General features: G+C 39.2%; 1 protein-coding gene across 1 annotated transcript; it reads left to right on the top strand.

Annotated features, from left to right (window-relative positions):
* The first annotated feature begins 4,197 nt into the window (after positions 1–4,197).
* On the top strand, positions 4,198–11,512 carry LOC129168003 (Y-box-binding protein 2-A-like). The gene is made up of 10 exons (XM_054752755.1): positions 4,198–4,344; positions 5,229–5,292; positions 5,368–5,401; positions 5,480–5,569; positions 8,722–8,970; positions 9,748–9,827; positions 9,904–10,078; positions 10,146–10,259; positions 10,324–10,400; positions 11,043–11,512. The coding sequence occupies exons 1-9, from the start codon at positions 4,242–4,244 to the stop codon at positions 10,360–10,362; spliced, it is 948 nt and encodes a 315-aa protein (XP_054608730.1). The 5' UTR covers positions 4,198–4,241; the 3' UTR covers positions 10,363–10,400; positions 11,043–11,512.
* Positions 11,513–12,224: the final 712 nt, after the last annotated feature.

Below are 12,224 nucleotides of genomic sequence, written 5' to 3'. Positions count from 1 at the left end.
CCAGCCGGTCTGTGACAGAGCAATTACTCCACTTTCGGTTATAACTATCAAAGTAAAACCACTATTATTCACCTGTTGTGGTGTCTTGGGTATGTTTTCACACGTTTAATTAAATAAAATGTATTCAAAAGTGAATATAATGGAATTTAATAGCCATATATTTTACTCAAAGACAGTGCAAGTTTGAATTCAAGTGAATGCAATGTAAATATACTTTTAATTTGAAGGTATAGTGTATCCTGTTTTGTTGAGGCGATACATGGCTTGACACCTGCTCAACCCTGGGAACTGATGGCTTCGTGTGCGCATGCGCAGTTTATAACTTATATTCAGGCCTGATGTTGCCAATTTAGCGAATTTGTCTAAATCTGGCAACATTCCAAACCCTCTTGGCGACATATTTTTTCAAAAGCGACTAGGGACAAATCTGGTGGCGTCGTTGGAGAGTTTTGTGGTATTTGAGGACTTAAAAGTGAAAGCATTATTGTTCTGCAGTTTTTGTTGTCACTGAACAGCAGCTGATGTTGCTGAGAGGTCCACCCCGCCCCAAAGCAGTCAGTCAGTCTGCACACTGAGAGCATAGTAGCTACACATCCATGAATCACGCATGCGTGAGGCACGGTGGATCTGCCTGTTTTAAACTCTTACTGTTGCACTTGCACATTCCTCAAAGGAAACCCTGTAAAAAAAAAAGGGGTGACCACAATGCTGCCCAGAGCCCAATTACGTCCCACAGCTCATTCTTTGTTCTTTGAATTGAGATGTATTATTACTCTTAGATATTACTCTTTGGTTTGGTTTGGTTTAGTTTATTTGAACATGAAGGTTACAATGGAATACATCTCATGAATCATTCTTTCACAGTCCCACATGTCCAAAAGGAGTGGGAAGAAGAAAAGCTTATTTAATCCTCCCCCCCACTATTCCACATCTAGTACAACACCTGTTGTTCATTTCCTGCATTCCATGTCATGTTTTCTATGATAATCAGAGTAATAAATAACAGTAAGAAGACAAAATATATATATATATAAATTAATATAAATAAAAAAAACAAAACTTTAAAAAAATGAACCTGACACAACAATCATTGTGATGATCAATACTCTTCTGCCTTGTATTTAGTAAACACCAACTGCTTGTATTGTTTTTTTAATTTAGAGATATTTCTCGCCACCTTTTGTTGTATATATTTAATATGAGATTTCCAACTCATTTTTTCGTCTATTATGACCCCCAGGAATTTATATTCTTCCACTTTTTCAATGTCCACTACATTAATTTGTATTTGGTGGTACATCTCCCTTCTGCTATTTCCGAATAGCATTATTTTAGTTTTACTTAAATTCAGGGATAATCTGTTCCTGTCAAACCATGATTTTAATATGACCATTTCATCCTTGACCTTTCACTAGAACAGAAAGTGGTGGTATCATCCGCAAATAAGACCAACTTTAAGTCCTTTGTTACTCTACAAATGTCGTTGTTATACAAATTGAACAGTTTTGGTCCCAGTATGGACCCCTGGGGTACTCCACACGTGGTGTATAAACTCCCAGATGTATATTCTCCTAGTTTGCAAATTGTTTCCTCTTTGCTAGATAGCTTTTAACCCAATTCAAAACTAATCCTCTAATTCCGCACCTTTCTAATTTTGAAATTAAGATATTGTGATTAATTGTATCGAAGGCTTTTGTCAGATCCATGAATACTGCTGCTGCACATCTTCTGTTGTCTATAGCAGTAGTGATTTCCTCCGTGATTTCGATCAGTGCCATACAAGTTGAAATGTTGGCTCTGTAACCATATTGACTGCCAGCGAGTAATTAATTCTTATTAATAAATTTGTCCAACCTATTATTAAATAGCTTCTCCATAATTTTAGAGAATTGAGGTAACAAGGAAACTGGTCGATAATTTGTAAATTGATGTTTGTCTCCTTTTTAAAAAATTGGAATCACCTTGGCTGTTTTCATTTTGCTTGGAAATATTCCAGTCTGAAATGATAAGTTACTAATATATGTTAACGGGTCTACGATCTCATTGATGACCCTTTTAACTGTTTCCATTTCAAGTCCATGACAATCACTTGATGTTTTTGCCTTAAAATGTTTGACAATGTCAGTGATCTCCTTTTTAGTTACAACAGTGAGAAACTCTAATATACTTTGTCATCTATAACACAAAGATTATCCAGTTTATGGTACAATATATTGATCTACGTTGGAGTGCTTTTAGCATCTTTTATGCACATATCAAAGGGGCCACAACATCCTTCAATCTTTCTGTATGCTATATCAATATTTTAAGCAGCAAGTCCACGTCTGAATGGCTGAAGAAAAACAAAATGAAAACTTTGGAGTGGCCTAGTCAAATTACTGACCTGAATCCTTTTGAGATGCTGTGGCATGACCTTAAAAAGACACTTCATGCTGGAAAACCCTCCAATGTGGTTGAATGACAACAATTCTGCAAAGATGAGTGGGCTAAAATTCCTCCCCAGCGCTGTAAGAGACTCATTGCAAGTTATCACAAACGCTTGATTGCAGTTGTTGCTGCTAAGGGTGGCCCAACCAGTTATTAGCTTTAGGGGGCAATCACTTTTTCACACAGGGACATGTAGGTTTGGATTTTTTTCTCCCTTTCATTTAAAAACTGCATTTTGTGTTGAGGTGTGTTGTCATTGACTAATATTAAATTTTTTTTGATGATCTGAAACATTAAAGTGTGACAAACATGCAAAAAAAATAAATCAGGAAGGGGGGGCGTGTTTGTTTTCCTCCCCTCTGTCCACCAAACCAGCTGGACGACAAGAGGATTCACCGTGTGTATCTGTCGCAGCACCTGGGCGCGTTGGTTCTGGGCGGAATGAACGGAGCGAGTGAACCCTCCTGTCAGTCATTCAGTCTCTTTCTCCCGATGAGGAGAGGCGTGCTACGCGCCAGCGAGTGCACTTCTTGCTAGCTGTGTGTGTCGTGTGCTACACGATCAAACACTTTCTTTGTGCCTGTTGTGTATGAAACACGATCTGATGTCAATTTGCGCATCGTCATTTTGTAACATTAAAAAGTCTGTGACAAAGACCATTACATAAATAAGGTGCAACTAATGTTTCAGTGATTCCCGAAGTCTAACACCTCATGCACAGAAAACATGCACTTTAACCAAACTCCCGCAAAACGTTACACCTCATTAAATGTGAACAGTGCATTCTACGCAGTGTTGCTAAAAGTGAATCAAGGAAGTGTAAATGCAAAATGACACACATCTCCAGTTAGCGCTCTTGACATTCCAATTACATAGTGAAATACTCTTGAGAAATGACAGTTTATTGTTTTTGATATGGCGCTCTCGCATTTATATGCCAAATATTATCATTACATTCATGAAAAAATCGTCTCAAAATTATGTTGACAATATTATCGTTTATCAGCAATAATTTGTTATTGTTATTGTCCAGCTAAATTTGTTATTGTGACAGGCGTACTTGCACTGTACTTCTATTTTAGTTGATTTAGCCAAAAATTGTTTTTGGGCAAAAAATATGTACAATTTGCTTAAATATGCATATTTTTTTTTACTAATAATAGGCTGTCGCCAACGACAAAACAGGAATCCTTTATTAATTCATTTCTGAAAAAAACAAGATAAAGTGACAGACCGATGTTCACGGCATATAGTATTACTATATTATAGTATAGGATTACTGTAAAACATTTTTTATGACGTGAACATTTTTTTAGGACTTATTTTTTTATTATTGGGGGACAAAAAAAACATTTAATTATTTAAAAATGATTAAAATAATTTAATCGTTTGAGAAAAGCTTTCAAAAACTGTTTTTAATAAACCCTTTTTGAAATGTTATTTATTATTGTATTGTTTGGAAGGATTTTATCATTATTATTATCATTGTTAAAAAAAAAAAACATTCACAAATGCCCCCAAGGAAGATAAACAAAAATTATATTGATCATGATTAACTTCTTTTTACGCTTGTGTGACTGATAAGTATGTTAAAGCATGACTTTAAAAGCATCAATAAAGCATTTATGGTGGCCACAGCTTGACCCTGGAACGGATTGTTCCTATCACCGTTGCTTCTATTGGAAGCAACAATCCCGGCTCCAGTCAATGAAACCCCGCCCACTTCCTGCTCCTTTCCACCAATGGCTACCTGCTTTCGTGGGATAAAAAGTCGGCGGCGTGGCCGAGGGAAAAAAGACAGGGTGACAGCGAGTATGACGGACGCCGAGGCGCACAGCCCCCCTCCGCAGTCACAGGCACCGCCATCATCGGTTCCATCGGCGGAAGACAAGCCGCTAACTGAGCGGAAAGTCATAGGTAACTGAACCTCGTGTGCACTAATTGACTAATCACCGTTTAACAACTACAGCAGGTCTACGCCGCTACACACATCTCACTTTTATTCTTTATAGCGCTATAACGACATCTAGATCCGGTTTACATGACAATATGAAGTAATTGGGACACAGAAATATTGTTTTAAAAACACACACAAAACGAGTGTGTTTTGACCCACTTTTCCACTGTGCTAGTAGAGTAGGGTGTGTATGCATGCTCAGGTGCAACGCTCCAGTTCATTAACATTTTGTAAGAGTGATTTTTAAAAGCGGTTTAAGAATGTTTGTATTATATTTGAATTATTTTTGGAGTTTGGAAATCTAAGATTTTTTTTTCAGTTTTTACATTTTTAAAAAATATTTTAAGATTTTTAATTTGGACTTAATCTGACTAAATGTGTTGGAAACCTTTTCATACGTGCTTTGATAAGATAAAAAAAAATGGGTTAAAAATGTGTCCTTGTTTTGCAGTAGATGGTGTAGAAGTTTTTTATAATTAAAAACGTTTTTTCTTTCTAATGTTTTGAATTGTATACTGTACTTATTTTTCAGATGTCTATTTTTTGAGGATTTTTTTTTAAAACATCAAATTAAAAATGCCCACAAATTTGTTCAAAGTTTTTTTTTTTTTTCTTTTTTTTCTCAAATTTTGCATCCATGTATATATTTTAAGGCATTTTTTTGATTGCCCTCCTTCCCTTATGACCCTGGTTTCAAAGTCTTGCTGTTAATAATTGACACGCACTTTCACACAAACACCTTTTTGTCATCTTCCACTTCCTGTATGTGTGATCACATGACCTCTCCTACCCTACATTGTGCATATTTGTTTTTTGTATTGTTTTTTTTAATTCATTCCTGCAGCCACTTTGGTGCAAGGCACAGTGAAATGGTTCAACGTGCGTAATGGTTACGGCTTCATCAACAGGTAATGCACTAGATCTGTAGATAAACTGCATATAGAGCGACTATGACATCCACTGCATTATGTTTGTCTTTAAAGGAATGACACGAAAGAAGATGTGTTTGTCCATCAGGTAAAGCAAAGAAGTGGTTCAAATATGGAATATAAACGAAGACTTGTATGTAGTGACGCCCCTCCCTGCTCCCCACAGACTGCTATCAAGAAAAACAACCCTAGGAAATTTCTACGCAGCGTCGGAGATGGAGAAGTGGTCGAGTTTGATGTCATTGAAGCAGCAAAGGTGAGCTAGATGCTCAAATTAAGAGTTGATATACTGTAGCACAATTCCTCCCACATTGCAAAAACATGCAATGTGGGAGGAATTGTGCTATGAATGAATGAATGAATAGAGCAATTTGCTATACACGTCCCAATAAATAGTTGAAAATGGGCCTCTTAAGTCGGAGTTTGAAGTGCTCATGGTCATATTTGGTCAACATTTGTTTTTTGGAGCATCTGCAACCCGTTTTTAATTTGGCTTTCTTTTAACTTGTACATTTGGACCATTTTATTTATTTATTTTTGTAATCAAAATTTAAAATAATTCATTTAGACTTGATGGTTTTGTAAGTTGAATGTTTACCTCTGCCGAGGAGGTCGTTTTTTTCCGCCATTTTGTTCAAAATAAGTTTTGAAATGGATTTGGATGAAATTTTCAGGAATTGTTGGAAGAACTGATACAATTTTGGGGGTGATCCGCATCACTCTGGTTTCAGGAATTTTTTTTTTAAAGGATTCTTTAACATGGGACCATTTTCGGCATTTGTGCATATAACTGCACGCAAACTGGTCCGACTAGCATTTTGTGTGTCTGTGTGTGTGTGTGTGTGTGGGGGGGGGGGGGGGGGGGTCGGAGGTTGGAGGTCGGAGGAGTGGGGAGAATACAGGATATATAAATATCAAAGACTGATCCAGACAATGGAATCATCCTGGATACTATGATCCTGAATATGAAAAAAGAGGGGACCTTTTAGAATCATCATATGAAGCTATAAACGTGCAACAAACACATTCTAATTAGCCAAGACACTGTGGAATCTGGAGTGTGCCAACGGATTGGTTGTATCTTCAAAAGCTATGGAGCTAGATCCTGAAGAAAACAGCCATTACGGAAAATGCAATTTTTGCGAGAAGAACTATAGCGCTTGGCGGAGGTCTGTGCTCGGCGTGCTTTTCTAGTTCAGGGCTCATTTTGTTTAAATTGTTTTTATACAGTGGAACATGGATTAGCGTCCACACCGGTTTTTCGGCTGACAATTTTGCCTTGGTTTGCGTGTGTTCTCCAGTTAATACACTGCGTTTTTATTAAAAATAAATACAAAAATTTTGAATGTGCTGTGGGCTGCAAATGGCCCCAGGTCGCACTTTGGACACCCCAGATTTTAAGGTTACTTTTGCCGTCATTGAAGACATGACTGTTCCCAAAGACACGATGTGGCAGCGAGATCAACCACCACCACCTTCCTGTTTTCGGTCACGTCAAGAATCACGTTTTCAATGATGGTAAAAAATAACCTTAAATGTTAATTTTATCCCTTTTCAGTCATTTTATGTGTATTTGAATGCATTTCCAATAGTTTTCTGCATGTCAAACTATAATTGCACAACCATAAACGTGTTTGTGTTAACATTTTCTTGGCGTGGATTAATTTGACATTTCTTGTGGCCAAAATGGATTTGGTTAACATCCGTTTCGGTTGGAGTTGCATTTTTCTGGAAGGAATTAAAGGGATAGTTCAGATTCTTTGACATGAAGTTGTATGACATCCACTGTATCAAATTTTGATATTTAATTTTTCATTTATGCATTTGTATGCATGCAGTAGGGTTGGCTTATAATTTTTAGATACCGGTATAAATTTTAAAACGGTAAGGGTGGGGGGGGGGAAGCAATCTGACTCGTTTTTCCTGCAACTGCGCGCCGCGGCCCGCCGTATTGGCGCCTCAAGTGTACCACAGCATGGTCCAGCGGTGGAAAGAAAGGTAGAGCAAAGACAAAAGAAAATGAGCGTGGCTCAAGGTGGAGGGGAAGATGAGACGATAGACGACGAAAATGTTACTAAACGGAGAGGCACTTGTGTAATATGGATGTGGTTTGGTTTTGATAGAGCAGCGGTGGAGCAAGAGACCATAATTTGCAAAGCAACGGTGACGGCAAAAGGTGGGAACGTGACAATTTTTTCCAGAGTGGAGTACGAAGAGTAGGTGTGGGACTGTTGGCGAGCACGTCTACACTTGCCAGTCAAAAACACAAAACCCTTTTGCTCATGGCCTTCCTTACGACAAAACTAAACGCTTGCATGAACTGACTAATGCAACTAATTTTTTTTTTTTTTTTTTTTTTAAGCCAAAGACGTGTAGGAGCCATTTATGCTGCTTTTGGGTTTAGTTCACCTGGTTTGTTCGGGTAATTGTGGAGTGCTGTAATTGGTTGGTTGACCACTGGAGGCGGTATGGAGGTGTTGCATATACGTACAGTGTATACAGGTGCGGATGGAATTGGGGTGACGGGAGGTCACACGGTTTTTACCGCGCACGCTCATGCACATCATTTCACACCCTCCATTTATTCAACCAACCCTAACATTTGCCGTCTTGGACATATAATTCATCTCTTCATTTGTATACAATAAACGCAATATTAATTCCAACATAATCACCCGGCAGGACATTGCATTATTGGAGCGCATTACCTGGATTCCCCGCACCCAGAAGCGACTAGAATGAGACACAACTGTCGCTACATGTTTTATACTCAGTTGAAAAGGATAATATTTCGCTGTATTACAGGGTGATGCATCCCAAAAATATCGTGATACATGCTAAGGTCCATATTGCCCAACCGTAGCGTGCAGTTATGTCATTTCCTTGATAAATACCGTAAGTTCCTCCTAAAATGCACTTGGGACGTATATTTCATGACATGCTATTTTATTTTTAAAAAAAAAGCTAATATTTTAGCATTTGAAATTTAAAATGGTGACCCAGTGGTTAGCATGTTGGCCACACAATCGGATCGGGAAGCGCTTGGTTCGAATCGAGTTGGCATGTTCTCCCCGTGCATGCGTGCACATTCCAAAAACATGCATGTTGGGTTAATTGGAGACTCTAAATTGTCCATAGGTATGAATGCTTGGTTGTGTCCCACGATTGGCTGGCAACCAGTCCAGGGTGTACCCCGCCTGTCGCCCGAAGTCAGCTGGGATAGGCTCCAGCATACCCGCGACCCTAATGAGGAGAAGCAGCATAGAGGATGGATGGATGGATCATTTAAGAATTTATGCTGCATTTTAGTTCAAGGTTGTTGGGGGGTTTTTTTCCTACATTTCTGAGGGTATTTACTGTACAAAATACGTATTTTTCCACTTGTACAACCCCTCCCTCCCACTGCAGGGTTCAGAAGCGGCGAACGTGACTGGTCCCGGTGGCGTGCCGGTCAAGGGTAGCCGCTATGCTCCCAACAAACGTCGCTTCCGCCGGCGGTTCTTCCCCCGCAGCCCTTGGCCCGACGACCATGGCAAGGTGGCGGATGGCCAGACCCCCAGTGGAGGCGGCGAGGACACGGAGGCAGGATTGGGGGAGAACGGAAAACCTCAACCTCAGCGTCGCAGACCTCGCCGACCACACCCAGAAGTGCAAAATGTGAGCGAAATGCCTTCTCCTTTCATAATTTCACCTTTTTTTTTTTTTTAAATCATGACTTTCCCCTCATAATTATGACTGAATTTTTACTGTTTCATAATTGACTTTCACATCATTTCAACTTTGTATATCATGACTTTCCAATTATCATGACTTTAGTTCATAATGACTATCAATATTTTTCTCATATTTCATATTTGACTTCTCAATTTTATTACTTTACTTCATAATTGACTCATTACTTTTCATCTCAGAATTTTGACATTTCATAATTACGACTTTACGTCATAATTATGACGTTTTTACCTCATAATTATGACTTTCCTCAATTTCAACTTTTTAGATCATCATTTCAACTTTTCGTATCATTGGGACTTTCTCATCACTTCAGGTTTTTATCTAATAATGACTTATTGGATATTTTGTTTCTATTCATGGCGGAAACGGGCTTCCATTAGTTAGTGGTCCATGCCGATTAAGCGGTGGAGACGGGACGATACGGTTGTCATTCTAGGAAGGGATGGGCTCTTGTTAATGTTAAAAATAATCCACGGTAGCTGGCATGCTACGTTATTGACAAAAGTAGGGGGCAAAACTAAACATTCAGCGCACATGTGGTCAAAGCGCGGGCCGGACGAGCTGTCGCTCGGCACGCGCACTGCCACGCCGCGGTTTTGTGGAAATCCGTCTTAATTTTGGCGCTATACTGCAAAAATATCTTTAGCTTTAGAGTTTAGCAGCGGTAGTGAATAATTTTATTTATTTATTTATTTGCAGGGGGAAGCGGGTGAAACAAAAACAGAAGGCGATCAAATGCAAAGACCACCGCGGCGTCGATTTTGGCGGCCGTATCGACGGTAACTAGAAGACGTTATTTTTATTTATTTTTTTACATTTTAAAGCCTTGGACTTGCTAATTGTTGCTGTTTCCAGACCATTCCGTTCACGTCCCGCGTTGGAACAGACTGATGTCCCTACGACTGCGCCTCCTCCACCGACATCGGATGAGCAACCGGAATCTTCCCAGACGTCAAACAGCGAAGACGCCAAACGTCGCCGCCAAATGCGACGGCGCCGGCCAAGGAACTCTGAGTCGTCAGCTTCTAAAGTAAGTCACCATGATAACCTGGACAGGAAGTTAACTTCATATAAACGTATCGCTTTTGTCTTCCTAGAACGGTACCGAGAAGTCCGCTTCAGAACCCGGTACCCCGCCTCAGATGTCAAAGTCAGTCGAATTGAAGTCGAAATCCCCAAAACGCTCCCCCAAAAGGCCAAAATCACCAGAGGTAAGGTACTAAAGCTAACTTCTAGCTAATAAAAAAACAAAAACAAACGTTAACTCTCAAACAGGGACCTGCCACCACAACTGTTCCGGCACCAACTGAGTGACAATCCCTAGCGGACAGTCATGTGACCCGTGGGAAGAGGTGGGCATTTGCATGTTAGTACCTTGCTGCATGTTAGCATCCCAGTTAGCGTTTTCGCCGCTCGTAAGCCTTTTGAGTACCCATGTGACATCTGATGGGCCTTTTGCACTTAGCGTTTTTGTCTTAGCATAGCGTTTTTGAAAAATGATACCTGAAATTGCACATCACTACTAGAAATCATCGCAAGATGAATCTTATCTTGAGTAAACAAAAGTGCTACATGAGCACCTGTCCATTAACACACATTTCCACGAGATTCGCCATTAGCAAGTTGCTAGCATGCTACATGTTGGCGTACCAGCTTGTTAGCCTTGTTGGCATTACCCATTCCCACATCTCCGGCCATAATTTCCGAACAGTTTTTGCCAAAATACAAGTAACTGCAAGTTAGCTATGAGTTCCCATTCAAACTGTTCGGGAACCTCATTTTAAGTTTGGCATAAAAAAAAGAAAAAAGCACAAAGCATATTATGCAGATTTTTTTCAGGGATGGAAAAATGTTATATGAGAATGAAGTTAAAATATTTTAGGATCGTGTGTGTGTGTGTGTGTGTGTATATATAGATATACTACTGAAATTACCTTTTTACTGTAACGTTGCACCTCGTGTATGATTTTATTTATTTTTCTCCCCCCCAATAGGTTCCAGGGTTGAAGGTCTGGCCTTATTTTGAGGACACCGCACGTGTCTCCCCTCCTTGCACTCCCCCATCCTCACCCCCACCACCCCCTGCTACCTGTGTCCTCGCCATTTAAAGGCAACACAGGTGGGTGGAGGGGTGTGCGTTTACATAGAAAATCTTTAAAAGGGAAAAAAGGTGAAGAGAAAAAAAAAAAAACATATGCACTAAACAGACGCTTGTTCCTATCCCCCTATTTAAATATTTGTTTTCTTTAACGCATCAAGTAGCAACTAGAGGCTTGATTTTTATTTCACTTTTTAAATTTTGTTTAAAAAAAAATAAAATAAAATAAAAAAATGGGGGGGACAAGGGACAAAGCAGGTGCATTTAAAGGGCTTGGATTAGTTGTTACCACCGCCCGACTATTTACTTTTCTGCTTATTTGTGAATGTTTTGTTTCTTTATATGGGGGGGATTATGTGCAATGACAAAACCATGTGAATAAATGTTTGCAATTGTGACCATTTTGCTTGTTTCTTTTTCCTTGAGCAGATGTGGGCAATTTTTATTAAAGAATATTTTCAATTTATGTATGAAATGGTTAGGCTTGTAAAATATTTCTATACAACAGAAAATGTTAAGATCCAGGACACACACACACACACACACACACACACACACACACACGTATACATACAGGAACACTCCTGATCAAAATCTTAAGAGCAGTTGAAAAATTGCTAGAATTAGCATTTTGCACATTTGGATCTTAATGAGGTTTTAAGTAGAGCTACAATATGCAAAAGCAAGAAGGGGAAGTGAGACAAAAAACATTTGGAGCTTCTAATTAAAACCCAAAATAAAAAAATTGAAAGGCTGTTTATCAGCCGATCAAAAGTTTAAGACCATCGCTCAAAAAAAAATAAACAAACCAGAACAAAAAATGTTCTTGTTCTTCACTACAAAAATGGGTTTGGGCATGCTTGATGTGAGTGTTTCCAGGAGGCTAGTGGGAACGTTGCTCCAAGTGGAGAAGATGGCTTCATGCAGTTTTGTGGCGTTGAAGGAGGCGAGGTCTTTGAATTTGTTTGGGTTTTTTTTTTTTTTTAAACCCTTTTCACACAGATTCTGATGGTTATTGCGCTGCAGTCGGCACCAGTAACGGCCTTTTTAATTTGGGTAGAAGACCGCCCTGTGTCTT

Source organism: Dunckerocampus dactyliophorus, chromosome 15, assembly GCF_027744805.1.
Source record: "Dunckerocampus dactyliophorus isolate RoL2022-P2 chromosome 15, RoL_Ddac_1.1, whole genome shotgun sequence".
NCBI lineage: Eukaryota > Metazoa > Chordata > Actinopteri > Syngnathiformes > Syngnathidae > Dunckerocampus > Dunckerocampus dactyliophorus.
Note: the sequence above shows the minus strand (reverse complement) of the source record. Positions and strands in the feature narration are given on the sequence as shown.

Coding starts and splice junctions, on each gene's coding strand:
- LOC129168003 (XM_054752755.1), top strand. CDS start 4,242: ATGACGGACGCCGAGGCGCACAGCCCCCCTCCGCAGTCACAGGCACCG. Junction 5,293..5,367: donor GGTTACGGCTTCATCAACAG/GTAATGCACTAG, acceptor TTGTCTTTAAAG/GAATGACACGAAAGAAGATG. Junction 10,079..10,145: donor CTGAGTCGTCAGCTTCTAAA/GTAAGTCACCAT, acceptor TTGTCTTCCTAG/AACGGTACCGAGAAGTCCGC.